The sequence below is a fragment of the Carcharhinus amblyrhynchos genome, chromosome 12, assembly GCF_965287045.1.
Source record: "Carcharhinus amblyrhynchos chromosome 12, sCarAmb.v2.hapA, whole genome shotgun sequence".
NCBI classification, from domain to species: domain Eukaryota; kingdom Metazoa; phylum Chordata; class Chondrichthyes; order Carcharhiniformes; family Carcharhinidae; genus Carcharhinus; species Carcharhinus amblyrhynchos.
Window position 1 is genome coordinate 67202957 of NC_137335.1, and position 27183 is coordinate 67230139.

The 27183-nt window shown below is 43.1% G+C and overlaps 1 protein-coding gene across 5 annotated transcripts in view; it reads left to right on the plus strand.

Annotated features, from left to right (window-relative positions):
- The window catches only part of LOC145351065 (CAP-Gly domain-containing linker protein 4), a 266003-nt gene that overhangs the window by 66161 nt on the left and 172659 nt on the right, over positions 1 to 27183 (plus strand). For 3 of the 5 annotated variants that reach the window (XM_080200665.1, XM_080200664.1, XM_080200667.1), the window contains exons 7-8: positions 23383 to 23619; positions 24075 to 24134. In XM_080200665.1, the coding sequence (XP_080056791.1) occupies positions 23383 to 23619; positions 24075 to 24134 (297 nt within the window). The remainder of the gene's footprint in view (positions 1 to 23382; positions 23620 to 24074; positions 24135 to 27183) is intronic. The other 2 variants (XM_080200666.1, XM_080200668.1) reach the window with 1 other exon arrangement.

A 27183-nucleotide genomic window follows, 5' to 3' on the forward strand; every position in this document is an offset into this window, starting at 1 on the left:
AGCATAATTTCACAATAAGGAGGATGCTACTTAGGACCGAGATAAGGAAAAATTTATTTACATTGAGGGTTGTGAATCTTTGAAATTTTCTACTTCAGAGGGCTATGGAAGCTCAGTCGTTGCGTATGTTTAAGGTCGAGATTCGTAAGTTTCTAATAACAATAATGTAAAGAGTCAAGGGGATAGTGTGTGCAAGAGGAATTGAAGTGGCTTGATGGGTCTGAATGGCCTACTTCTGTTCCTATATTCTGATATTAATTTAGAGGGATCGGTAATAGATGATTCAGAGAGCATAAGTGAGTTAGAACAGAAAAAGTTAAAAGGAATACTCTATGAAACAGCTCATCAGAGGTCCAGCTGATGTTTTTGCTCTGTTAAAAAGGACAGAGATACAGATTTATAGGGTCCCTGCCTCAACAATCATAGGCTACCTACCAAAGAACTTTAATTGTGAAGAATGTAAGTTACGGGAGCAGGAATTGGCCTTACTGCCCCTTGAGCCTGCTCTGTTATTCAGTAAGATTATAGCTAATCTGATTTTATTGTTAAATCAAATTTCCTCTCTATTCCCATAACCCTTGACTCCCGTATGGTTCAAAAATCTATACGTCTCGGTCTTGAATATATTCAGAGCCTACACAACCCTCTGCGGTAGACAGTTCCAAAGATTCATAGCCCACATAGAGAAAAAATTCTTTATCTCTGTCTTAAGTAGGCAATTCTACTCTTTATTTTGAAATTATACCTGTTGATTCTGGATTTCCCCACAAAGGGAAATATAAAAGAGTAGTATATAAAATGATTAGAATTGCCAGCAAAAATGCACCCTCCCTGATGAGCTCAACATATTCTCTCCTCATTTTGAGCAAGAGGTCAATGAGAGGACATCATCTGCCCCGGAAGCCTCGGTCAAAACTGATAGCCGAGGTCACCATCACAGACTGTCTGCAAGGGGTGGGGTGGGGCTTGCATGGACAGGCATTGGTGCCGGTCCAGAGAGGCTCGGGGGGGGGGGGGGCAGGAATAGTGTTGGTGGTGGGTTTGGCAAGGGCAGTGAAGTAAGGTTGCTGTGCTCGCCAGCGATCGGGAGACCAGCAGTGCGGGGCTACTGTGTATGCGCTGATCCCTGCTATGACAGATCGGCACATGCACAGTGGCCCACTCAGGCTGCTAGCCTTTCCAGTGATAATAGGCCCCAGCCACAGATTTTTAACATGAATCTTGCTAGCGCACTCTCCAATGCTCAGTGAGTGGGAAATCCTAGAAAATCCTGCAATCATTTTGAAAAAACCAGTGGGAGTTACTCCAGTTTTTATGTGAATTCGGTGCTTAGAATTTTTTTTTGGGAGAATCGCCCCCAAATCAGCCTTCTTGAAAGTTAAGCTTCCGACTGGCCCAAATGGGGTACCGCGACGAGTACTCAGATCCTGCGCGTACCAGCTGGCAGAGGTATTCACAGACATATTTAACTCCTTCTTACTTCAATCTGAGGTCCCTACCTGCTTGAAGAAGACTGACCATCATCTCTGTACTAAAGAAAAGCCAGGCAGCATGCCTTAATGATTACTGCCCAGTGGCTCTGACATCCATCATTATGAAGTGTTTCAAAAAGTTAGTCATGACACACATCAACTCCAGTCTCCCAGATTGCCTGGATCCGCTATAATTTGCCTATTGCTGCAACACGTCCAGAGCAGATGCCATTTCCCTTGTCCGCTTATTTATTGACTGCGTCTCAGCCTTCCAAACCATTTTCTCAAAACACATCTCCAAACTCCGTGGCCTAGGGCTTGGCTCCTCCCTCTGTGACTGGATCCGAGACTTTCTAACCCACAGATTGCAATCAGTAAGGATTTGCAACAGCACTTCCTCCACGATTATTCTCAACACCGGTGCCCAGCAAATCTGAGTCCTCAGGCCCTTACTGTACTCCTTGTACAGTTATGACCGAAGAGCCAAATTCCGCTCCAGCTCCATTTTCAAGTTTGCTGATGACGTCACCGTAGACGAGTCAGAGTACAGGCAAAAGACAGAGAATTTGGTGAAATGGTGTGATGACAATAATCTTTTCCTCAATGTCAGTAAAATGAAGGATATAATCATAGGCTTCAGGAAATGCAGTGGAGAACATGCCCTGTCTACATCAACAGTGATGAAGTGGAGTTGGTCAAAAGCTTCAAGTTTCTAGATGTTCAGACCACCAACAGCTGTGCTGGTCCCTCCACACTGACACTTCAGTTAAGAAAGCCCACCTATGCCTTTACTTTCTCAGAAGGTGAAGAAAGTTTGGCATGTCCACTCTGACTCACCAATTTTTACAGATGCATCATAGACAGCATCCTTTCTGGATGTATCATGGTTTGGCGCCTGCTCTGACCAAGACTGCAGGAAACTATAAAATGTTGCGAACAAAGCCCAGTCCATCATGCAAACCAGCCTTCCATCCATTGACTCTTTCTACACTTATCGTTACCTCGGAAAAGCAGCCAGCAAAATTAAGGACTCCACGCACCTTGGATATTCTGACCTTCTTCCATCGAGAAAAAGGTACAAAAGTCTGAAAACACATCCCACCTGACTCCAGAACAGTCTCTCCTCTGCTGCCATCAGACTTTTGAAGGGTCCTATAATATATGGAGCTGTTCTTTCTCTTGATGCTATTTGTAACTGCAACACTATGTTCTACACCCTCTCCTTTCCTCCTGCCCTATGTACTCTATGAATGGTATGTTTTGTCTGAATGCGATTACTGTCACTAGAGAGGTAGTGCTTGATCGACTAGCGGGACTGATGGTGGACAAGTCCCCAGGACCAGATGGAATGCATCCCAGGGTTCTGAAGGAAATGGCAGAGGTGATAGTGGATGCCTTAGTGATTATTTACCAAACTTCGCTGGATTCCGGGGAAGTGCCGGAAGATTGGAAAACGGCTAATGTTACGCCGCTGTTTAAAGAAAGTAGCAGGCAAAAGGCATGGAATTATAGGCTGGTTAGTTTAATGTCTGTTGTTGGAAAAATGCTTGAATCCGTCATCAAAGAAGAAATAGCGAGGCACCTAGAGAAGAATTGTTTGATAGAGCAGACGCAGCACGGATTCGTTAAGGGGAAGTCATGTTTGACAAATTTATTGGAATTCTATGAGGATGTGACTAGTGCGGTAGACAGAGGGCAACCGGTGGATGTAGAGTTTCTCGATTTTCAAAAGGTGTTTGATAAGGTGCCGCACAAAAGATTGCTTCAGAAGGTTAGGGGGCATGGAGTTGGGGGGTAAGGTATTAGCGTGGATAGAGGATTGGCAGTCTAATAGGAGGCAGAGGGTTGGTATCAATGGGTGCTATTCTGATTGGCGGTTGGTAACTAGTGGAGTGCCGCAGGAATCGGTGCTGGGGCCTCAGCTATTTACCATTTATATAGATGATCTGGAGGAGGGGGCTGAGTGTAGGGTGACGAAATTTGCTGATGACATGAAGATGAGTGGAAAAGCAAATTGCACGGAGGGCGTGGAAAGCCTGCAGAGGGATCTAGATAGGCTGAGCAAGTGGGGGAGGACCTGGCAGATGGAGTACAGTGTTAGCAAGTGTGAGGTTATCCACTTTGGCAGGAATAATAGTAGGAGGGATTACTATTTATAGGGTGAAAAGCTGCAGCATGCTACGGTGCAGAGGGACCTGGGGGTCCTTGTGCATGAGTCGCAAAAACCCAGTCTGCAGGTGCAGCAGGTGATCAAGAAGGCAAATGGGATGCTGGCCTTTATAGCGAGGGGGATAGAATATAAAAGCAGGGAGGTCTTGCTGCAACTGTACAGAGCATTGGTGAAGCCGCAGCTGGAGTAGTGTGTGCAGTTTTGGTCGTTGCACTTGCGCAAGGATATTTTGGCCTTGGAGGGAGTGCAGAGGAGGTTCACGAGGCTGATACCGGAGATGAGGGGGTTGGCCTATGAAGAGAGACTAAATAGACTGGGTCTGTACTCGTTGGAGTTTAGAAGGATGAGGGGGGATCTTATAGAGACGTATAAGATAATGAAGGGGATGGATAGGGTGGAGGTAGAGAGATTCTTCCCGCTCAGAAAGGACAACAGGACTAGAGGGCACAGCCTCAGGATAAGGGGGGGGGCGCAGTTTAGAACGGAGTTGAGGAGGAACTTCTTCACTCAAAGGGTGGTGAATCTCTGGAATTCTCTGCCTGTTGAAGTGGTGGAGGCTACCTCGCTAAATATATTTAAGACACGGGTAGATAGGTTTTTGGTAGACAAGGGAATTAAGGGTTATGGGGAGAAAGCGGGAAAGTGGAACTGAGCCACTTCAGATCAGCCATGATCTTATTGAATGGCGGGGTAGGCTCGAAGGGCTAGATGGCCTACTCCTGCTCCTACTTCTTATGTTCTTATGTCTGTACAGCATGTAAGAAACAATACCTTTCACTGTATCCCAATACATACTCAATAATAAATCAAATCAAATATCCTCTCAGTTTTAAGGCAGGATGTAATTTTAAAAAGTTTCACGTGAATGCATATTCTAGGCTTGCAAATGTATTGTAAATATGAATCTGCCACAGGTTGGAGTGAAGCTTGACATGCTGCAAACGTGCTGTTACTTTATCTCTGCATCTTAACAGGTTGTCAAGAGATTGGAATTTCACAACTACTTAATTAAGTTACCTGCACACCATGATTCCTGTTCTTTCAGGCTGCATAAAATTCTGCCCACTGAGATTCCATTTATTCTTTAATGTGCGCATTGGTGGCTAGGCTAGTATTTATTGCCCACTTCTAATTGTCTTGAAGAAGGTGGTGAATAAAGAATAATACAGCACAGAAACAGGCCCTATGGCCCACCAAGTCTGTGCTGACATATGCCTTTCAAGTCTAATATTTTCTTGCCTCTGCATGGTCTATATCCCTCTATACTCTGCCTATTCATGTATCTATGCAGATGCCTCTTGAATGTTGTTAAAGAACCTGCTTCCACCACATCCTCCGACAGCACGTTCCAGATATTCACCATCCTTTGTGTGGAAAAACTTGCCCGTCACATCTCTTTTAAACTTTTTCCCCCTCACTTTCAAGCTATGCCACCGAGTAATTGACCCTTCGACGTTGGGAAAAAGATTGTGACTACCCACTCTATCCAAGCCTGTCATAATCTTATAAATCTCTATCAGGCTGCCCCCTCATCCTCCCAACATTTCAATGAAAATAATCCAAGTTTGTTCGACCTTTCTTCATAGTTCACATTCTCCAAACCATGCAACTTCCTGGCAAATCTCTTCTGCACCCAATGCATCAACATCCTTCTGGTAGTGTGCCGACCAGAATTGTACACAATACACCAAATGTGGCCTAATCAAAGTCTTAAACGGCCACCGCAACGCCCCAACCAATAAAGGCCAGCATGCTATACGCCTTCTTGACCACCTTGTTCACCTGAGTTGCCACCTTCAAGAACTGTGGATCTGCACACCTCAGTGTCTCTGTATCTAAATATTTCTAAGGGCTCTACAATTTACTGTATACATTCCTTCTGCAGCAGACCTTCCAAATCACATCAGCTCACATTTATCTGAGTTAAATTCCACCTGCCATCTTTTGGCCCAGGTGTCAGGTTGATTTATATCCTGCTGTATTCTCTGACAGTCATCCTCACTATCTGCTACTTCCCCAATTCTTGTATCATCTGCAAATTTACTAAATTTCCTCCAATTAATTTATATATTCATTTTTCAAATAGAGGTCCCAGCATTGATCCTTGCGGAACACTGCTTGTCACAGACCTCCAATTAGAAAAGTACCCTTCCACTACTACTACTCTGTTTTCTACGTCCAAGCCAGTTTTGTATTCTTCTTGCCAGCTAACCTTGGATCCCATGTGACTTCACCTTCTGTATCAGCCTACCATGAGGAACCTGATTGATGGCTTTACCAAAGTCAATGCCTTGCCCTGGTCGATGTTTCTTGTCACTTCCTCATTTAACTCAATCAAGTTGGTGAGACACGACTTCCCCTTCACAAAACCATGCTACCTAACGCTAATAAGCCTATTCTGTTCTAGATGTGAATACATCCTGCCCCTAAAAATCTTCACCAATAATTTCCCCACCATTGATGTAAGGCTCACAGGCCTGTAATTTCCTGTATTGCGTCTTCTGCCCTCCTTTACAGAGGAACAATGTTAGCTACTCTCCAATCCTCTGGCACCTTGCCCATGAAAAAGGAGGATACACAGATTTTGGCCAAGGCCTCAGCAGTATCTTCCTGCGCCCCTTTCAGTATTCTGGGATAGACCTTATCTGGCCCTGGGGCTTGTCCACCTTAATGTTTTTCAAAACCTCCAATACCTCCTCCCTTTCCAACTCAACATGAATGTCAATATCCTTCTTTTTATATTCAGCATCCACCACATCCTTCTCCTTTGTGAATACTGATGCAAAGTACTCATTAAGGACCTCATCACCTTATCTGGCTCCACCTATGGTGGCTGTTAGCCACCATCTTGAACCCCTATCGTCCACATGGTGTAGGAATAGTTTTCAGGATTTTGTGTCTGACAATGAACAGTAAACATAGTTCCAAGTCAGGATGGCATGTGGTTTGGGAGGAACATACAGGTGATGGTGTTATTATGCATATGATGTCTTTGTCCTTCTTTGTGGTAAAGCTCATGGGTTTGGAAGGTGTTGTTCAAAAAGCTTTGTTTGACCCTGCCCTGGCATTGTCTCACTCCTGGGGACTATACTTACCTCGATACCCTTGGGAGATTCCCTCAACTGAATCTCGTTTTTAACTGAGGGGTAATCATAGTAAAGTTAATCTGAATCCATTAAAGTGAGGTTTTCATCCTTTCTGGGAGTGACCACTTGACTTCACTGACGAGGGACGATGAAAATCAGGAAACATGATGTCTCGGAATTTCCTGCCCTTGTCGCCATTCTCTCTGATGGCGAATGTGGGCTAAAACTCTCTCCCATGTTAACAAATTTGTGTAATGGTCAACGCTGACCTTTAATTTAAATGTTTAGAGTTCCTATTTTTACTTGTATGATTGAAATTTCATTCTTTGCGTTTTTTAATTCTTTTTTCATTCTTGAAACAAAACTGACAGAAGAGAAGTTTTCTAAAATGAAGTGAGATTGCAGTCAATCATTCTCCATTATTTATACAAGACCAATTCCAATTCCTGCCCAAATTAAATGTTAATGCTGTTTCATGCTCAGTCAAATTTATGCAGTGGCTGTAGAAAAAAACTGGCTGGATCACATTTTCTCATCACTCTTTCACATGGGATGTAATCTATTCACAATAGCACATTGGAGATGTAAGAAAAGAAAAACCTCTGTCTCGCTTATCGCTTTTTGGTTCAATAAAATGATTTTGCGGTGTTCTAATCTGCAGAACAATTTAATAGTCAGCAGCTGGTGTGCTTTATTTATATGAATTATAAAATTCCAACATGAGCTAAGAATTCAATAAAGTCTGATAATGGCCACATAGATTGTGATATAATCATCCAGGGCCCTTAGAGATAATGCAGACTTCATGCTGCCTGCCCATTTTCATGATGGTAATATACAACTGCATAGGGGCTTCATGATCAGCAGGGGTTCCAAATTTATGTGAGGCTAGCATCAAGTAAAGCTCTCTTGCATGTCTTAAAAGGGAGTTTCATAATGACACAGCAAGCCAGAGCAAGGGCTTTAAGCTTTTGGAAGCAGTGCTTGTGGCCTTTGTGAAGGCGATTGAAAGGAGAAGATATCTGCAGATGATGTTCTTCAACAGACACAGTGAATGCAATGGAAACGGCTAATCATTGAGGTCAGTGCCAGGTGTCTGACTCTGAGAACCTGGACACAGTGCATCAAGTTCAATAACCTCACTCAGTGGCTAAGTTCAGTGAATGCTTCTTCAAATGCCATTTCCCAGAATCTGCAAAACCGATCTCAATGCGTTGCTCAATGCACCACATTACTCATCTAGCAAGAATTACTAGCAATCAGGACTTGCATCTAGCAGTCATATGCTCCACCTCATTCTTGCACACTTACTACTGCTGCAAGTATCACGCACGTCTCCCAGAGCTTCCACGTACTGTCAGCTATTCAGCAATGATGGGCATATTACCCAACCATGTTGCAACAAACTGGCAAGCTGTCTTCTGTTTTGCTGGACAGAGTTGGCCACCATAATTGACAGCAACAGCAAGCTGGCAGGGGCAGGCATAGCTGTATGTGCTAATTCTGATGCAAGACTGTGGGAAGAGCTGTCACTGAGGTTGTGGCCAGCAGTATTATAGAACCTATCCAGGATGATGATATATGCCTTATGTACCTGCTCTAACTCTAACTTATCCTTATCCTGCAGTCTGATAGATTTAAGTGTATATGATATATCTATAAACCTCCTTGGTTTCTATGCTTCCCATTGCTCCAACCCTCCCTTTTTGTATTAATATTCAGATAACAAAAACTGCTGCCTGTCAAGTCATTGGTGATTGAGACTGATGGCCTGGAACAAGAAGAAACACTTGTACTTGAACTGAAACTTGGCTGCCACAAATTCCAATATAGGCACTGCGCAAAGTACAGAGGTGGGTCTGCAAGTGATGAGTCACTCCGTATGAGCAGGCTGCAGGTCGACCGGGGTGAAAGCTCGTGTTATGCCAGCTGATAAGGGGGTGAGCTCACCTATGGGTACTGGTGCAGAGGACTCAGATGAGGACTTTGATGTGGCAGCATACAGGAAAAGACTGATGGGCGTGCACGTAGCAATACTTGGTGCTCTGGAAGACATTCATTTATGGGATGTGGGTGTTGCTGGCTAGCCAGCATTACTGCCCATCCCTAGTTGCCCTTCAGAAGATGATGGTGAGCTGCTTTCTTAAACTACTTCCATCCCTGAGGTATAGGTACACCCATAGTGCTATTAGAGAGGGAATTCCAGGACAATGAAGGAACGGTGATGTATTAGCTAATCAGAATGGTGAGTTAATTGGAGGGGAGCTTCCAGGTGGTGGTGTTCCCAGATATTAAGTCCCAGAGCTGCTCAAGAGTGTTCGGTAAGGCCACCTACAGACTGCTCTGTTGAAAGTAGCAGACTTGTACCTACTTAATACACCCACAAGACTGGAACTAAAGGAATGCACAAAGGTGAATTGTTGAGTATTGTATGGCTGTGTTGGATAAAGCTGTTTTTTAGTTTATAGGACATGAGCATTGCTGGCTAGGCATCGCATGACTTATTGACAATCGTCCAGTGGCTCTGACATCCATCATTGTGAAGTACTTCGAAAGATTAGTCACGGCATGAATCAGTTCCAGCCTCCCAGATAGCCTGGATCCACTACAGCTTGCCTACCACCGCAACAGGTCCACAGGTTGCACTCAACCCTGGAAGACCTAGATAACAAAGACTGTCTATGCGAAACTTCTATTTATGGACTACAGCTCAGCTTTCAACACTTTTATTCCTATGAAACTAATTTCCAGACTCTGTGATCTGGGGCTCAGCTTTTCCCTCTGTGACTGGATCCTGAACTTCCTAACCCATAGACCACAATCAGTAAGGATCGGCAACAACAACTCCATGATCATCCTCAATACCGGTGGCCCACAAGGCTGTGTCATCAGCACCTTACGATACTCCTTGTACACCTACGACTATGTGGCCAAATCCCCCTCCAACTCGATTTTCAGGTTTGCTGATGATATCACCACAGTAGGTCAGATCTCAAACAATGGAGAACAGGAAAAAGATAGAGAATCTGGTGAACTGGTGTGATGACAATAATCTCTCCCTCAATGTTAACAAAATGAAGGAGATAGTCTTCGACTTCATGAAGTATAGTGAAGGACATGCCTCATCTACATCAATGGGGATGAAGTAGAAATGGTCGAGAGCTTCACGTTTTTAGGTCACCAACAACCTGTGCTGGTCCCTCCATGCTGATGCTTTAGTTAAGAAAGCCCACCAACTTCTCTACTTTCTCAGAACGCTAAGGAAATTTGGCATGCCCGCTATAACTCTCACCAACTTTCACAGATGCACCATAGAAAGCATTACAGCTTGGTATGGCTCCTGCTCTGCCCAAGACTGCAAGGAACTACAAAAGGCCGTGAATGTAGCCCAATCCATCACGCAAACCAGCCTCCCACCCATCGACACTGTCTACACTTCCTGCTGCCTCGGAAAAGCAGCCAGCATAATTAAGGATCCCATGCACCCCGGACATACTCTCTTCCAACTTCTTCCATCGGGAAAAAGATACAAAAGTCTGAGGTCATGTACCAACCAACTCAAGAACAGTTTCTACCCTGCTGCCATCAGACTTTTGAATGGACTACCTCGCATTAAGTTGAGCTTTCTCTACACCCTGGCTATGATTGTAACACTACATTCTGCGCTCTCTTCTTTCCTTCTCTATGAATAGTATGCTTTGTATAGTGCACAAGAAACAATACTTTCCACTGTATGCTAATACATGTGACAATAATAAATCAAATCAGCATTTATTGCCCATCCCTAATTGCATTTGAGAGGGCAGCTAAGTGTCAGCCACAGTGCTGTGAGCCTGGAGTCATGTGTTGGCTATATCAGGCAAGGAAGGGAGATTTCCTTCTCTAGAGAACATTAGTGAACCAGATGGGATTTTTTGAGCCCAAAAACACATTGTGGCTGTAGACCTTGCAGAGAAACCTCTGATATGGTGTTTGTTGCCAGACAAATCCAAGAAAAATATTGAGAGCACCATTGGGAATTCTCCATTGCATTCATTGACCTGAACAAAGTATTTGACTCAGTAAATTGCAAAGCTCTGTGGATTGTGCTCCAGAGATTTGGATGCCCAAGAAACTTCATCACAATCCTGCAAATGTCTTGAGTGGGAGTTCTGAAATAGATGCCTGAAACATCTGGATGGTGTCAAGTAAGGCTGTGTGATATTCCCCATACTATTAACAATTTACCTGACGATGGCTGTTCACCTTACCAAGCATCAACTGCCCCTGATGCGTGTATTAAATGCTGCCTATATTAATAACTCTTTAGCCTCAATTGCCTCCTTGCCAAAACTAAACTGACCAACACAGACATATGTGATCTCTAGATTTCTTCAATTCTATATAGAAGAGACTTGATTGTTGAGAAAACACAATCAACCCAAACTGGTCACTCACATATTCCACTTGCCATCCATGGTAAAGGAGAAATTCTGGAATATGTTGAGCACTTCCTATACCTCAGCAGCCACTACTCTCAAAAGAACACCGTAGACTAGGAGATCCAATATCAAATCAACTGCATCAGTCAGCATTCTACAACCTACTGCAGCATATGTTTGAAAACAAAGATCTCTACAAGTTAATAGAATTCCTACTGTGTGGAACAGTTATCATCTTCACACTCCTTATTGCAGTGAGACTTGGATTGTGCATTGATGACTCATCAGAACACTAGAAAAATTGTACCAGCAATGCTTCTGCGCACCCTCTGGATTCAGTGGGAGGCCTATTGAACAAATGTGAGTGCCCTTCTTGAAGTTAGATCCACAAGTATTCAGGCAAAACTACTGGAAAATCAACTACGATAGACTGGCCACTTTGGGTGACCGAAAAACATCTCTGCAACTGGGTACTTTTTTTTGAACTCTCAAATGGGCAGCACTTGAGAATGGGGGACAAAGAAAACCTACTGATAGTGTCCACATCAGTGCTGTGGAACTTGGCAGCATTGATGCTAACGACAGGATGTAGTTGCTACTAGCCATTCTAAATGGCAATAACTTGTCCGTTAAGCTGCATTATGTTTTGAGTCCAAATGCCTCAATAATAAAGCAGAGCAGTGGCAGAGAAAGAAAGAAAAAGAGTAAAATCCTGAATTCCACTACATAGTGCTCTGTGTGCCCAGAGATCTGTGGCTCCTGCTCTGCCCAAGACTGCAAGGAACTATAAAAGGTCGTGAATGTAGCCCAATCCATCAAGCAAACCAGCCTCCCACCCATCGACACTGTCTACACTTCCTGCTGCCTCGGAAAAGCAGCCAGCATAATTAAGGATCCCATGCACCCCGGACATACGCTCTTCCACCTTCTTCCATCGGGAAAAAGATACAAAAGTCTGAGGTTACGTACCAACTGACTCAAGACCGACTCAAGAACAGTTCCTTCCCTGCTGCCATCAGACTTTTGAATGGACTACCTCGCATTAAGTTAAGCTTTCTCTACACCCTGGCTATGATTGTAACACTACATTCTGCACTCTCCCCTTCTTTCCTTCTCTATGAATAGTATGCTTTGTATAGTGCATAAGAAACAATACTTTCCATTATGTTAATACATGTGACAATAATAAATCAAATCAGCATTTATTGCCCGTCCCTAATTGCGCTTGAGATGGCAGTTAAGTGTCAACCACAGTGCTGTGAGCTTGGAGTCACATGTTGGCCATACCAGGCAAGGAAGGGAGATTTCCTTCCCTAGAGGACATTAGTGAACCAGATGGGATCTTTTGAGCCCAAAAACACATTGTGGCTTTAGACCTTCCGGAGAAACCTCTGATATGGTGTTTGTTGCCAGACAAATCTAAGAAAAATATTGAGAGCACCATCGGGAATTGTTCATTGTTCAGACAATGAAGACCCATGGCAAAAACATTTGACCAAGCACTTAGTTGGTATCTTGCAGAATTATGGAGTTGACTTGTTTCAGGTTGGCGCTTTGTTAAAGATGTCAACTTAACTTCAGGGAGAGAGATTTACTGTTGTTTTTCAGCAATGTTTTCAGATGAGCGTCATGTTTATTTCTCCTCCTCCTGATTCAGCTTGGCAGAAGCAGTTTTTAAAACTCCTGTTTATATATTCCTAGAAAGGAGTTTGATGAGCATGTGTTACAATCATTGCTGCTGAATAAACCTACTTTTTGGTCTCCCCCCCAAAGAAGTACACTTCTGGTTCTGCTATGGTTAATGGGATTTTCCATTGAATCCATCCTCTGCCGCTGGAGGGGTGGCGGGACCAGAAGATCCTGCCGCCAGCCAATTTCCTAAAGATCCTGCCTACCATCTGTGAAACTTTTGACACAGCTTAAGATAGAAGTCAACAAGAGATGGGGTTATTTTGTCCTCGTGATGTGGATATGCCGGCGTTGGACTGGAGTAAACACAGTAAAAAGTCTGACAATGCCAGGTTTTAGTCCAACCGATTTATTTGATAGTAAACTCACAAGCTTTCGGGTTAGCCCCTTCGTCAGGTGAATGGAGAGTTCTGGCCTCAGACAGAGCATATAAAGCACAGACAGTTTAGAGATTACTGATTAGAATGCGAATCTTTACACCTAACCTGCTGTTCAAGTCCTGAAGTGGCTGACAATGTGTGTGGAAGGAGCACTGATCACGGGTTAAAGAGATCTGTATTGTCTCCAGACAGTACAGTAAGTGAGGTTTTGCAAACCCAGGCAAGTCACGGGGGTTACAGATAGTGCGACATGAACCCAAGATCCCTGTTGAGACCGTCCTCATGTGTGCGGAACTTGGCTATCAGTCTCTGTTCAGCGACTCTGCGCTGTCGTGTGTCGTGAAGGCCACCTTGGAGAATGCTTACCCGAAGATCAGAGGCTGAATGCCCGTGACCACTGAAGTGTTCGCTGACAGGAAGGGAACAGTCTTGCCTGGTGATTGTCGAGCGATGTTCATTCATCCGTTGTCATAGCGTCTGCATGGTCTCCCCAATGTACCATGCTTCGGGACATCCTTTCTTGCAACGTATCAGGTAGACAATGTTGGCCGAGTTGCAAGAGTATTTACCGTGTACCTGGTGGATGGTATTCTCACGTGTGATGATGGTATCCATGTCGATGATCCGGCATGACTTGTAGAGGTTGCTGTGGCAAGGTTGTGTGGTATTGTGGTCACTGTTCTCCTGAAGGCTGGATAGTTTGCTGCGAACAATGGTCTGTTTGAGGTTGCGTGGTTGTCTGAAGGCAAGAAGTGTGGGTGTGGGGATGGCCCTGGCAAGATGTTCGTCTTCATCAATGATATGTTGAAGACTCCGGAGAAGATGTCGTAGCTTCTCTGCTCCGGGGAAGTACTGGATGACGAAGGGTACTCTGTCCCCTGTGTCCCGTGTTTGTCTTCTGAGGAGATCGGTGCGGTTTTTCGCTGTGGCGCATCGGAACTGTCGATCTATGAGTCGAGCGCCATATCCTGTTCTTATGAGGGCATCTTTCAGCGTCTGGAGGTGTCTGTCACGATCCTCCTCATCTGAGCAAATCCTGTGTATACAGAGGGCTTGTCCATAGGGAATGGCTTCTTTAACATGTTTGGGGTGGAAGCTGGAGAAGTGGAGCATTGTGAGATTGTCATTGTGAGATCATCCGCTTTATCCTGGACCACAATGTCTTCACCTTCGACAACCAGTTTTTCATCCAGACACACGGAACAGCCATGGGGACCAAATTTGCTCCTCAATATGCCAACATCTTCATGCACAGGTTCGAACAAGACTTCTTCACTGCACAGAATTTTCAACCGATGCTATACACTAGATACATCGATGACATTTTCTTCCTTTGGCCTCATGGTGAACAATCACTGAAACAACTATATGATGATATCAACAAATTCCACCCCACCATCAGACTCACCATGGACTATTCCCCAGAATCAGTTGCATTCTTGGACACATGCATCTCCATCAAGGACGGTCACCTCAGCACCTCACTGTACCGCAAGCCCACAGACAATCTCACAATGCTCCACTTCTCCAGCTTCCACCCCAAACATGTTAAAGAAGCCATTCCCTATGGACAAGCCCTCCGTATACACAGGATTTGCTCAGATGAGGAGGATCGTGACAGACACCTCCAGACGCTGAAAGATGCCCTCATAAGAACAGGATATGGCGCTCGACTCATAGATCGACAGTTCCGATGCGCCACAGCGAAAAACCGCACCGATCTCCTCAGAAGACAAACACGGGACACAGGGGACAGAGTACCCTTCGTCATCCAGTACTTCCCCGGAGCAGAGAAGCTACGACATCTTCTCCGGAGTCTTCAACATATCATTGATGAAGACGAACATCTTGCCAGGGCCATCCCCACACCCACACTTCTTGCCTTCAGACAACCACGCAACCTCAAACAGACCATTGTTCGCAGCAAACTATCCAGCCTTCAGGAGAACAGTGACCACAATACCACACAACCTTGCCACAGCAACCTCTACAAGTCATGCCGGATCATCGACATGGATACCATCATCACACGTGAGAATACCATCCACCAGGTACACGGTAAATACTCTTGCAACTCGGCCAACATTGTCTACCTGATACGTTGCAAGAAAGGATGTCCCGAAGCATGGTACATTGGGGAGACCATGCAGACGCTATGACAACGGATGAATGAACATCGCTCGACAATCACCAGGCAAGACTGTTCCCTTCCTGTCAGCGAACACTTCAGTGGTCACGGGCATTCAGCCTCTGACCTTCGGGTAAGCATTCTCCAAGGTGGCCTTCACGACACACGACAGCGCAGAGTCGCTGAACAGAGACTGATAGCCAAGTTCCGCACACATGAGGACGGTCTCAACAGGGATCTTGGGTTCATGTCGCACTATCTGTAACCCCCGTGACTTGCCTGGGTTTGCAAAACCTCACTTACTGTACTGTCTGGAGACAATACAGATCTCTTTAACCCGTGATCAGTGCTCCTTCCACACACATTGTCAGCCACTTCAGGACTTGAACAGCAGGTTAGGTGTAAAGATTCGCATTCTAATCAGTAATCTCTAAACTGTCTGTGCTTTATATGCTCTGTCTGAGGCCAGAACTCTCCATTCACCTGACGAAGGGGCTAACCCGAAAGCTTGTGAGTTTACTATCAAATAAATCGGTTGGACTAAAACCTGGTGTTGTCAGACTTTTTACTATTTTGTCCTCCACAGGGGGTTTTCAACATCTAATTAGTATGTGGCAGGTTAGCAGTTTCCATTGTCTTTATAGAACTGCAGCTGACTAAGTCCAGCACTTTGCATTTTTAATACCTCCCTTTCAAGAGAATCCCTATTTTAAGTGGCGCTTGAATTCCAACTCCCTCCCCCCGTCACCCACCATCACTGCCAAACCACATCCCCACGCACCCTTCAGGTGTAAAATTCAATGCAATAAGTCTGCACTGTAATTCATATAGAAATTTCCAGGAAAGTGGTCTGTTTACAGGATCAGACATCAGGTGACTCAGCCATGTTTTTATCAGTGCCTTTCTGTATTTTTTAAATCAATAGGTCTTTAAACAGTTCAATATGTCTGTGGTTAGCTGGTGAAATTGTAGCTGGATCTCACTCAGTCACTGCTTCCTGTTGTGACAGTACCTATTTTATTTACATGTCCAAATGATATTGAACTACAAAATGCTAAACTATTGATGCATATACAGCTTTAAAATGTGTGCTCCATGAAATATATTGTAAAATTTGCTTAATTATCTTTTATTCTCTAACCTGCAGAACCACTTGTGCTAAACATAGTATAGTTGAGTGATTGAGTTAATTTTCAACAATATCTTGTTGAAATTTAAAATTTAAAAACATGGATAATAATTTGTTGGAGTCCAAATTGATATAACTGTATATGTCTTTTGATGAACAAATATACAACACAATATTCGGTAGACATTAGCATGATTTTCATTTTTATATTTAAAAGCCTATGATAAAGTTCCATGGAACAGAGCAGTGAAATAATGATTGTTTTTGCATTTCCACTGTTATCTTTATTCTGTAAGATGTGGAAAATTTAACTTATACTTACTTCAAACTTTAATTATACTTACTTTAAACATAGCGGGGACAATTCTCCCAGTGTGCTGCGCACTAGCGGGGAGCTGGCGGCCCAAACCCACTGGAGTAAAGGGAGGCCATGTAGGCTCTCCCAGGAGGCCGGGAGTAAGGGGTTGGGGGTTAGCCCTGGACATTGCCAGCCTGGCAGGACTATCAGGGTCGGGGGCAGTTTGGGGAGATCGGGGCTGGCGGGGGAACATTGGTTGACGTCTGGGAGGCCAGTGATCGGGGGATAGGGGGATTGGAGAGGCAGTATTGCAGGGTTGCGAAGCAGGCCAGTGATTGAGCTGGCCAACGATCAGGAGGTTTGTAGTAAGGGGTCTCTGTACATGTGTCAATCTCTGCTCTGACAGATCAGTAAGAAGTCTCACACACCAGGTTAAAATCCAACAGGTTTATTTGGTAGCACAAGCCACAAGCTTTCGGAGCACTGCCCCTTCATCAGGTGCGTGGGAGTTGTGTTCACAAACAGAGCATATATAGACACAATCTCAATTTACAAATTGGAATGCGAGTCTTTACAGGTAATCAAGTTTTAAAGGTACAGACAATGTGAGTGGAGAGAGGGTTAAGCACAGGTTAAAGACATGTGTATTGTCTCCCGCCAAGACAGTTAATGAGATTTTGCAAGCCCAGGCAAGCCTTGGGGATTACAAATAGTGTGACATGAACCCAAGGTCCCGGTTGAGGCTGTCCTCATGTGTGTGGAACTTGGCTATCAGTTTCTGCTCAGCGATTCTGCATTGTCATGTGTCGTGAAAGCCGTCTTGGAGAACGCTTACCCGAAGGTCAGAGGCTGAATGCTCATGACTGCTGAAATCTTCCACAACAGGAAGAGAATACTCCTGCCTGGTGATTGTCGAGTGGTGTCCATTTATTCGTTGTCGTAGCATCTGCATGGTCTCCTCAATGTACCATGCCTTGGGACAACCTTTCCTGCAGCGTATCAGGTGGACAACGTTGGCTGAGTTGCAAGAGTATGTACCGTGTACCTGGTGGATGGTGTTCCCACGTGAGATGATGGCATCTGTGTTGATAATCTTGCACATCTTGCAGAGCTTGCTATCGCAGGATTGTGTGATGTTGTGATCACTGTTCTCCTGAAGGCTGGGTAGTTTGCTGCAGGCAATGGTCTGCCTGTGGCTGTGCAGTTGTTTGAAGACAAACAGTGGTGGTGTGAGGATGGCCTTGGCGAGATATTCATCTTCATTGATGACATGTTGAAGGCTCCGGAGAAGATGTCGTAGCTTCCCAGCTCTGGGGATGTAATGGACTGCCAGCCTCTAGGATGGAAATATACCCCGCCCCTGATTTTCAGCATGAATCTCCCTGAGGCACATTTTGAAAATCCCACTAAAAAAAACAGCGGGAGTTATTCCCATTTTTACATGAATTCAGCACTTAGAATTTTTTTGGGAGAATCCTGGCCTTTTACTATGTCTTTTTGAAAAATCTGTGAATAAAGTTTTGTTCTGCTGACAAGAGAAAGTTAGGGCACCACAATGGTGAACTATTACTGTTCATCTTAGTATGGTGATATGCTAGCATAGTGGTTACATTACTATGCTTTACTAGTAATTTGGAGATCTGAATGAATGATCCAGGGATTTGAATTAAAATCTCACCATGGCAGTTTGGGAATATAAATTCAGTTAATTAAAACAACCTGAAATTAAAATAGTATCAGTAATTGTAACAATGAGACTAAAAACCTATCTGGTTTGCTGATGTCTTTCATAGAAGTTTACAGCATAGAAACAAGCCCTTTGGCCCAACTTGTCCATGCCACCCTTTTTTTAAAAACACCAAAGCTAATCCCAATTGCCCGCATTTGGCCCATATCCCTCTACACCCATTGTACCCATGTAACTGTCTAAACGCTTTTTAAAAGACAAAATTGTACCCACTCTACTACTACCTCTGTCATGAGGATAACTGCAGCGACTCTGTTCTGTAGTCATCATTTCATTATGTAATTTATTACAGGCACAGCCTTTACTTGCACTTCAATGTCTTTTGGGACTACTACTGTAAGACCCCTCTCCCACTTGGCCTCAGGCTCTTTCTGCAATACGTAATTGTCCTCTAATATATGAGTCACTGTCAGGCCCGCCAATAGGACTCAGTTTATGCTTTCTTCCTTTCCATTCTTATACCTCGTACTGCTGGTCCATGCACTTAATTTTTTTGCCATCATTGGATGCTATTGAGGGGAACAGCCTGTCAGGAGATGACAGCAACAACCAGGCCTGTAGCAACACACCTGGTTCTACTGTAGAGCAAAGTCAGGCAAAGGCCAAACAAGAGATAGTAGCAGGAGACTCGATAGGGGCACAGACAGGCGTTTATGTGGCCACCAGCAAGACTCTAGGATGGTGTGTTGCCTCCCTGGTGCCAGGGTCCTGGATGTCTCTGAGAGGGTACAGGGCACCCTGAAACGGGAGGGTAAATAGACAGATGACATTGTCCACATTGGCAGTAATGATATGGGCAGGAAGAGGGAAGAGGACCTGCAAAGACAATGCAGGGAGTTAGGTTGGGAGTTAAAAAGCAGGACCTCTAAGGTAGTAATATTAGGGTTACTCCTCATACCACATGCTAGTGTGGCTTGGAATAGGGTTAGAACTCTCCACTCACCTGACGAAGGAACAGTGTTCGAAAGCTAGTGGCATTTACTAACAAATAAACCTGTTGGACTTTGACCTGGTGTTGTGAAACTTCTTACTGTCCTAACACACTCACCATTGGATTAAAATTCCTTCTAATTATTCATAATCATCATCTTCAGCCTTAGTAAGTAAGGAATGAAATTTGCCATTTCTATCCGGCCTGGCCTATATGTGACTCTAGGCCCCCAGCAGTGTAGCCTAGTAAGCCACTTTGAGCAGTAAATTATGAACTTGCCAGTGACACTCATTCCACGAATGAGCAAAAAGAAAATTAGTGGAGGTGCTGTAGCTCATCTTCAGCGCTGGAGCCATGCAGGGGTGAGGAACACAAGAGCAGCGCTCTGGTGGAAAAGAAACTTGGATAGGGTGTAAGTCAGGCTCCTGTTCCGCTAAGCCACGTTTGTGTTAACACCCAAAAAGAATTGCACCCTAGTATTTGTTTCATAGATTGTTCAGAGGTGGGTATATTATTCCATTACTTTTGAGATTGGGTTTTGAATCTTGGCCAAAATCTTGGGCTGCAAGTAATATTCGCTCAAACATGTACAGCTGTGTAATAACCTAGAAGTTTCCATGCACAAATCATTTCCTTTAAATCATCGTGTGTATGCAACCATAAAAAAAACAAGGGCCCATGCACTTAAACAAATCACCCATGCATTACAAAATAAAATTAGAGGGTACACTGACAGTAAGCATTATCTATGCCAGCTGTAAGAATCCTATATGAAATAAATGTGGGAAATCTCAAACCAGTTTGCCACATATCAGTATTGCTCATGATTTACTCCAAGTGGTTACTGTTCAGAAAGGCATAAGGGAAGGGCAGTGGAAAACCTCACTAGTCGGCCTTTGGTACTGTACTGAATTTAGATAAAGATTTGTTGATGTAGAGCAAAGGATGTTGATGAGGAGCAATAAGTATAATGCCCTTATTGCCTGCTTAAAATAGGTGATGTTCACTGGTATCATTCACTGAACCAATGCTTGTATTTCCTGGCATGGATACATTCTGGCCAGTTTAAAAATTTGATTTCAGTGTTCATCAGTAGAATATTTAAGCAATTTTTGTAATTTTATGACACTAATTAACTGATCATTACAGTGGATGGAATTCCTTATCAAATTTTTGATAAATTCTTAAAAATAATTAAAATATTTTTACTACTACTCCTGTAGATTTCTTATAGCAATGTTAATGAGTTGTCTGTCTCCTAGATTATTGTTTTTGATGATCCCATATTGATCTCTTGCCTTTGCTTCTTAGGTGAGACTGTTCACTTTAAAAAAAAGAAATTACAACATTCACTTAATAGCTAAAAGGGTGATATAAAAGATTCCACATCTGAATACGTTTACTGTAACAAAAGATTAAAAACACTATTGACTAAACAATCTCTTTGAAGCCAACTTGTACTTTAAACCAAAGAATGGAATAAGCCCCTTCTGATTTTTAGCACAACTGAAAATATACACTTCATAATGTACTGTTTTTTAAGCAGATATCCCATTTTCCCAGAACCAGCTCAAAATAATTCTTAGCTCTTGAGATTTACTTATGTTCTTTTTCTTTCTCAACCTGTTAACTTTTAAAACCAGAATTGTCCTTCACAGCTGGAGATCCTCTCTCTAATACAATCAAGGAAGTTTTCCAGTTTTGTTTTAACATCTCGTGAATTTGGTCTTTTCAAGCCAAGTGTAAACTTCCACCAACATTCCATGTGGTGAACCACAGAGATTTCTAACCTCTAGCTGCTCTCTCTCTCCCAGACCATGGCAGGTTAACCAGTCTGTAATATTTTGTGAAATTTTAGGAAAGCCTATGACTCTGAAATCACTATGGATTCTTTTGTTACCCTTCCCATCCCAAAGTCTATAACCATGGAAATGTGAATCTCATGAGCTTTGTCTCCAAGAAGAGAGTACTTATCCTTGAGAGCCCAAGTCTCACTCGTCTTGAAACTAAATGGACAGTTTAAAGCACAACTGTTTACAACTTGATATTCTCACTACTTCTGTGAGACTTGCAGTCTTTGCACCAGCATCACAGCTGTCATTACTCTTGGCTGCAAACATGAACACCTTACACCCTTTTTCCAGTAAAACAATCTATGCCTTTTAATGTTTAGCCACATCATCATCCAGATCTGATGTTAGGTAGACTTCGGTGCAGGTCACATGGTTCCCCTCATTTACCCTAAGTTTAAAGACACAGTCAAGTTTGGTGGCAGGAAACATTCAATCAGGCAAGCCAATAGTGGACAGGGCCCTGGCCCCTTACTACATTCTCTCCAACTAAGTCTGGGGTGCGAAGATGCATGGATAGCCTTCTTGATCCAACATCAGTTGAAGCATTTTAGTGGATAGTTAATGCCCATTTAAAGGCCTCATCCCACTGCTACTCTTATTAACTGAATGACGGGTGGGGGCTCACCATGCAAGGAGCATGACAAGTAAACCCTGGTGCATTATAGATTCCTTGTTCAAAGGCACTTAATGCCTGATTGAGAAATGTGGCATTGGGAAGGAGTGACCTGAGTGAGAGCAACCCTCCTGACTTGCTACTGACCTATGACTCCCTTCCTGCCATCGTGTGATTCTGGGTCGCTCCTCAATCCTAATCCACAGGTGAGTGTAATTCTTACAGCAACCACCAATGAAACTGCTGAGGAGAGAAGAGCTATAGCCGCTGATTGGCTGGCAGCTCTAGATAGGCTGAACTCATGCCAGAAGGGCGTCTACTGGTCTGTTAAGTGTCTGAAAGACATGAGATTTGCCGGGCCTTCTCAAAAGGGAATCTTACTGGTTGTCCAGTAGTGCCCATCACCTCCGCAAGATTAATTAATTGTAACACATTACAAATCAACATCCTAAACTATGGAATTCCACAGCTAAATAACTCCGCTGATCTACCTCTTTTATTTCCTGTGAGACAATCCTTACAACCTACCATTGTGACAAAGCTTATTGCCTTAGTTGCTCGGTGTCATAGTCTTTCTGACAACACTTCAGCAAAGAACCTTGATAGGGTGTTGTCTTTTCTGGATATTCTGGTCCTCATTGGGATGACTGTGACTCTTGGTGCGAAATATTCTCATCCCACCTGCCACTGGACTTGTTGCAGACAGAATATGGACCATGCAAAGGTTAGTTGACCTTGGCAGGATTTTCCGATCTTGGGATGAGCACAGCCAGAAAACCCTATCCCTGATGTTTGTTAGTTTGTGATGGTATGGTTATTGTTCACAGATTTAGAAACCTTGCTACTTTCCTTAGGTTGAAAATTGCTGCTTTTCCAATAATTATGTGTTACTTATCAAATGTTCTTCTTGGGCATCATTGATTTCTGCAATATGCTTTATACCACTGTCCTTTGACATGGTTCTCACAATTCCAGTTATCATTGATTTTAACGTTTGCAGACAATTTTCACAGCATTTGTGTTTTATGGGCGCATAGTGAAAAATGTGCCTTATAAGCAGTGCTAAAACTGGCAGCGAAGTATGCAGAATATTTCATTTGATGAGCAGTCAGGCTTGTATAGCTGATTTTAACTTGCATTCTTGAAATTTTCATTCTACCTCAAGAACAGCTCTGTAGATGCAACCACATTAGACAAACGAGAGTGAGGTGTTCTTTTGGGGCTGCTTAAACAATCGCAACAATGGATTTCTACTGTGGAGTACTGTTCATAATCAGTGCATTGAGTCTAATTCACCATCCACAAATGGAATACCATTACCACTTTCATAATTGAAAGAAAATGACTGAACTGTGGATTATACATGTGATTTTATCTGCTGCAAGCAAAATGCAGTATTTCAGATGGACATCTCTGTGTGACTTTGAGTAATAATTATCAATAATCCTTTTCTCTTTCTGAACAGAATGATAAAGGGCAGATGCCAGCTGATATTGTTCCTGATCCCTTGGATATGCCCCTGGAGATGGCAGAGGCAGCAGCAGTTGCTAAAGAACTGAAACAGATGCTACTAGATGCGTTACCGCTGACGTGCGACATATCAAAGACCATGTTGACAAACTATGATCACATCTCAGGCAAGGCACTACTGATGTCACTGGGCCTGAAGCTGGGAGAGAGAGTGATGATTGCAGGGCAAAAGGTAAATAATGAATAAATATGAGGATAGATTAATGCATTCATGGACTCATTCTGTTTACTGACTGCTTTAGAATAACAGTAGTTTTTGCTGCTATATATGTGCTTTTGTATAACATTTGTCATTGTAGTGAGATCTGTAAGGATTCTCCACCGTATTAATCTTGTCTGTCAGTCTGTGTTTGTCTGTGAACCTGATTATCACTGTAATATCAGTACCTGAATAAAAGTATTAAGTCAGTAGATAAAGTCAGGCGTGAATTTTGGACAATATTGTTAAAAAAAAAAGCAATTTGTATCCTAAAATGCGAATTAAAATGCAAGACTTGAGAATATCATAATATCTAAATTCTAATAATAAATAAAAATTGTGATCAAAACAAATCTTCCTGTAGCAAAATGTTTTATTCCAGTCAGTAACTCTATCATCATTGTTGCAATATTATGTAATTGTTCCAGAGCCATTGTTCCAGTTCCCTGATCTTGGAGGTTTTCAAAAATTATAAAATATATAACTATGTAAGTATATCCATAGTTTTTACTTTTTTTTATTCATTGGATGTTGGTGTCACTGGCTAGGCCAGCTTTTGTTGCCCATTCTTAAATACTCTTGAGAAGATTGGTGGTAACCTGCCTTCTTGAACTGCTGCAGTTTGTGTGATGTAGATACACCCACAGTGGTCCATCACACCCGCAGTGGCCAGCCTAGTATCATTCCTTATAGACTTTATAGCGGTTTAATACAACTGAGTGGCTTGCTAGGCCATTTCAGAGGACATTTAAGAGTCAACCATATTGCTGTGGGCCTCGAGATACATGTAGGCCAGATCAGTTGAGGTCAGCAGATTTCCTTCTCGAAAGGAATTAGTGAACCAAATGAGTTTTCATGACAATCATTTCATAATCATTAGATTTTTAAAATCGAATTCACATTCCATTGTCTGCCATGGTCAACTTGGTTCTTAGGGCATTAGTTTGGTTTACTGGATTACCAGTCCAGTGACAATTCCAGTATGCCACTAGTTCCCCCTTACTTGGCATCAAGTAGGTTAGTTTGGTGCAAATCAAGTGATTATGAAAGTACTTCAACCTTCCCAGCCTTTGTCAATATATCACTGCATTGAATAAGTTTTCATTTGGTTATTGAATGCGAAAACCTTACAAAGGGAAAGATGCTACCAGTTTGCACAATTGCATACCTGTTCTCAGTTTGTCCCTAACACCAAAGCACAACACAGTTTCTTTCCCCCTAGACCTCTCAAGTGCCTTGTAGTTTTTCAAGCACATCCTCTATTTCCATCTCTTCTGATTCATTGACCCTATTCCCACTGAATTGCTGACTGCTGAACTTCCATTTTTGACCTCCACACTATCTGACACAGTTTATAGTTCCACCTTCAAAGGTGGTCCCGCTCCTTTTCAAACTGCCATCATTTCCCTTCAAAAAATGACCCTTAATCCATCTGTCATGCAACCATAGCACCATTTCATTTATCAAATACTATTTTTTTTCTAGCAAATTCCTGATTCTGTCCCTCAGATTTCTATTTTGTCTGTAAACTTCTGAAACTAAGTCATAGGCATTAAATACTTAACTGTATCACGATCTTCTGACCCAAAAGAATCAAATAAATTTGCAATACTTTCCCTGCTAAAGCACTTTGTAACAAAATTGTCCAAATTTCTCTTGAACATTGTAGCTCCATAGAATTTTCTCAAATGACACAAAATACATTTAAACTTCTTCCTCACTGAATAGCGATATTAACTTCTCAGTGAATACAGCAAAGATCACTGTGGAATCTTATTCATTTAAACCCTGGCAAATTCTGGTGTATTTGTTTAAGCCTGTGAATTTTAAATCGTGCCAGAACCAATGATAATTTTCAGAAAGATACTTGAATTTCCAGTGACTGATTGGAAGGATCACATGTCCAGATTTGAGTTTTAAGACTTTTACTGTAAGAAATTAATTAAAAGCAACGTCTTTCTCTCTCTCGCTCTCCCCCCTCTCTCTCTTCTCCTTCTCTCATTACAATAGTTTGCTCCTGATGTTTCCAATCTCAAAGCCCATTTCCATGGAAACTTGAATCACATGGGCCTGCTATCGAGATAGGAATGCTAATTAGCTTTCCTGTAAGCTCCTAACTCAACTCTATCTAGAAGTTAAAAAGACAGATTCTCAGTATAACTATTTACAAAGCCTGATGTTCCTAACACCTTTTGAGATTAAAACGTCCAACCAGAATCATTGCAAACACCCTTTTCTTTATTTATAGGTGTGAACATCTTGTACTTTTGCCCCAGTGTATTATTTTGAGCTTCACTGACCCCATAGCAATCAATCAACTCAGCCTTGTTGTCAAGTAGGATTCTAGGCATGTCACATGACTGTCTTCACTGCTCTATGTTATGTTTTGGGGCTGTCTGTTTAATTTCACGCACATATACACCTAAACACTGGAAGTCTCTGACCTAACCCTCGGTGAAGATTCTCTGGAGCCGCTGCAATGAATGGGGTTTTCACTGCGTGCCAAATTTTCCATTCTCGCAGGGGGTAGTGGTGGGATAAACAGACAATCCTGCCCTATATTTGTAATGGCTGAGTTTTTAGAAAGTGCCCAAAATCAGGAAGAAAAGTGGCAAGACAGCACAGATTAGGTGAATGAGAATTTCATCTAGGAGTAGGGCATAATGTTGCATAGAAATGGTTCAAAGTAAGCAGGAGATAAGTAATCAGCTCAAACCATAAGAATGAGGGCTTTGTTGTAACTAATGATAGGTGAAGCTTGCCTATGGAGGTGGGGCCTTAAGGGACAGGGAATTGAAGAATGGCCACTCTGCAATGGGATTTGATCGGTTGAGTGGGGGGGGTGTCGGTGTCCACGGCCGCATTGCAATGGGATTGGATTGAGGGTAGGTGGGTGCGCAATTGGTTTGGGTGACGGGGGAGGCAGTGGGGGCTAGGTGCCTATGTGTTATGGGGCTCATGATTGGGTGTAGGCCCCTGTAATTGCAGGGGTGCGTGTGGAGCTGGTTGAGGCTACCTGCAGCAGCAGGGGCCTGGCAGCTCTCTCTCTGTCTGTTAGGCCCCTACTGTTACAATTGCGCTTGTGCAGCATCAGAGATCTACACATGTGCAATAGCTTCCTCTACAGGTTGACTGGTGAATTAAACCCAGCCACTGCCTGCAGCAGCCAGAAACAGTCTGGCTCATTTTTTCAATGACTAGGTGCATAAGATTGGGCATGAAAACCGGCTTAAAAAAACAGATTAGGAACTCTCCCATTTTCACACTCGCTGGACACTTAGAATCATTCTTGTAATATTCTGCCTAATACATTTCTTGGGAGTGCACTATCTAATGTGGAAGAAATCATGGGTTGCAGAGCGTTGGATTTGTTGAGTTTTATAAATTCTGGTCATGGGAGATTGGTAAGAGCAGTATGAATTTAGAACCATTGTTCTACTGCCGCATTGCACTTCTGTTGACTTGACGAGGCCGGAATGTTTGGCGAACGCATGTTCAAATTTAGATGGAGTAGTACTTAATAATTCTTTGTATTGC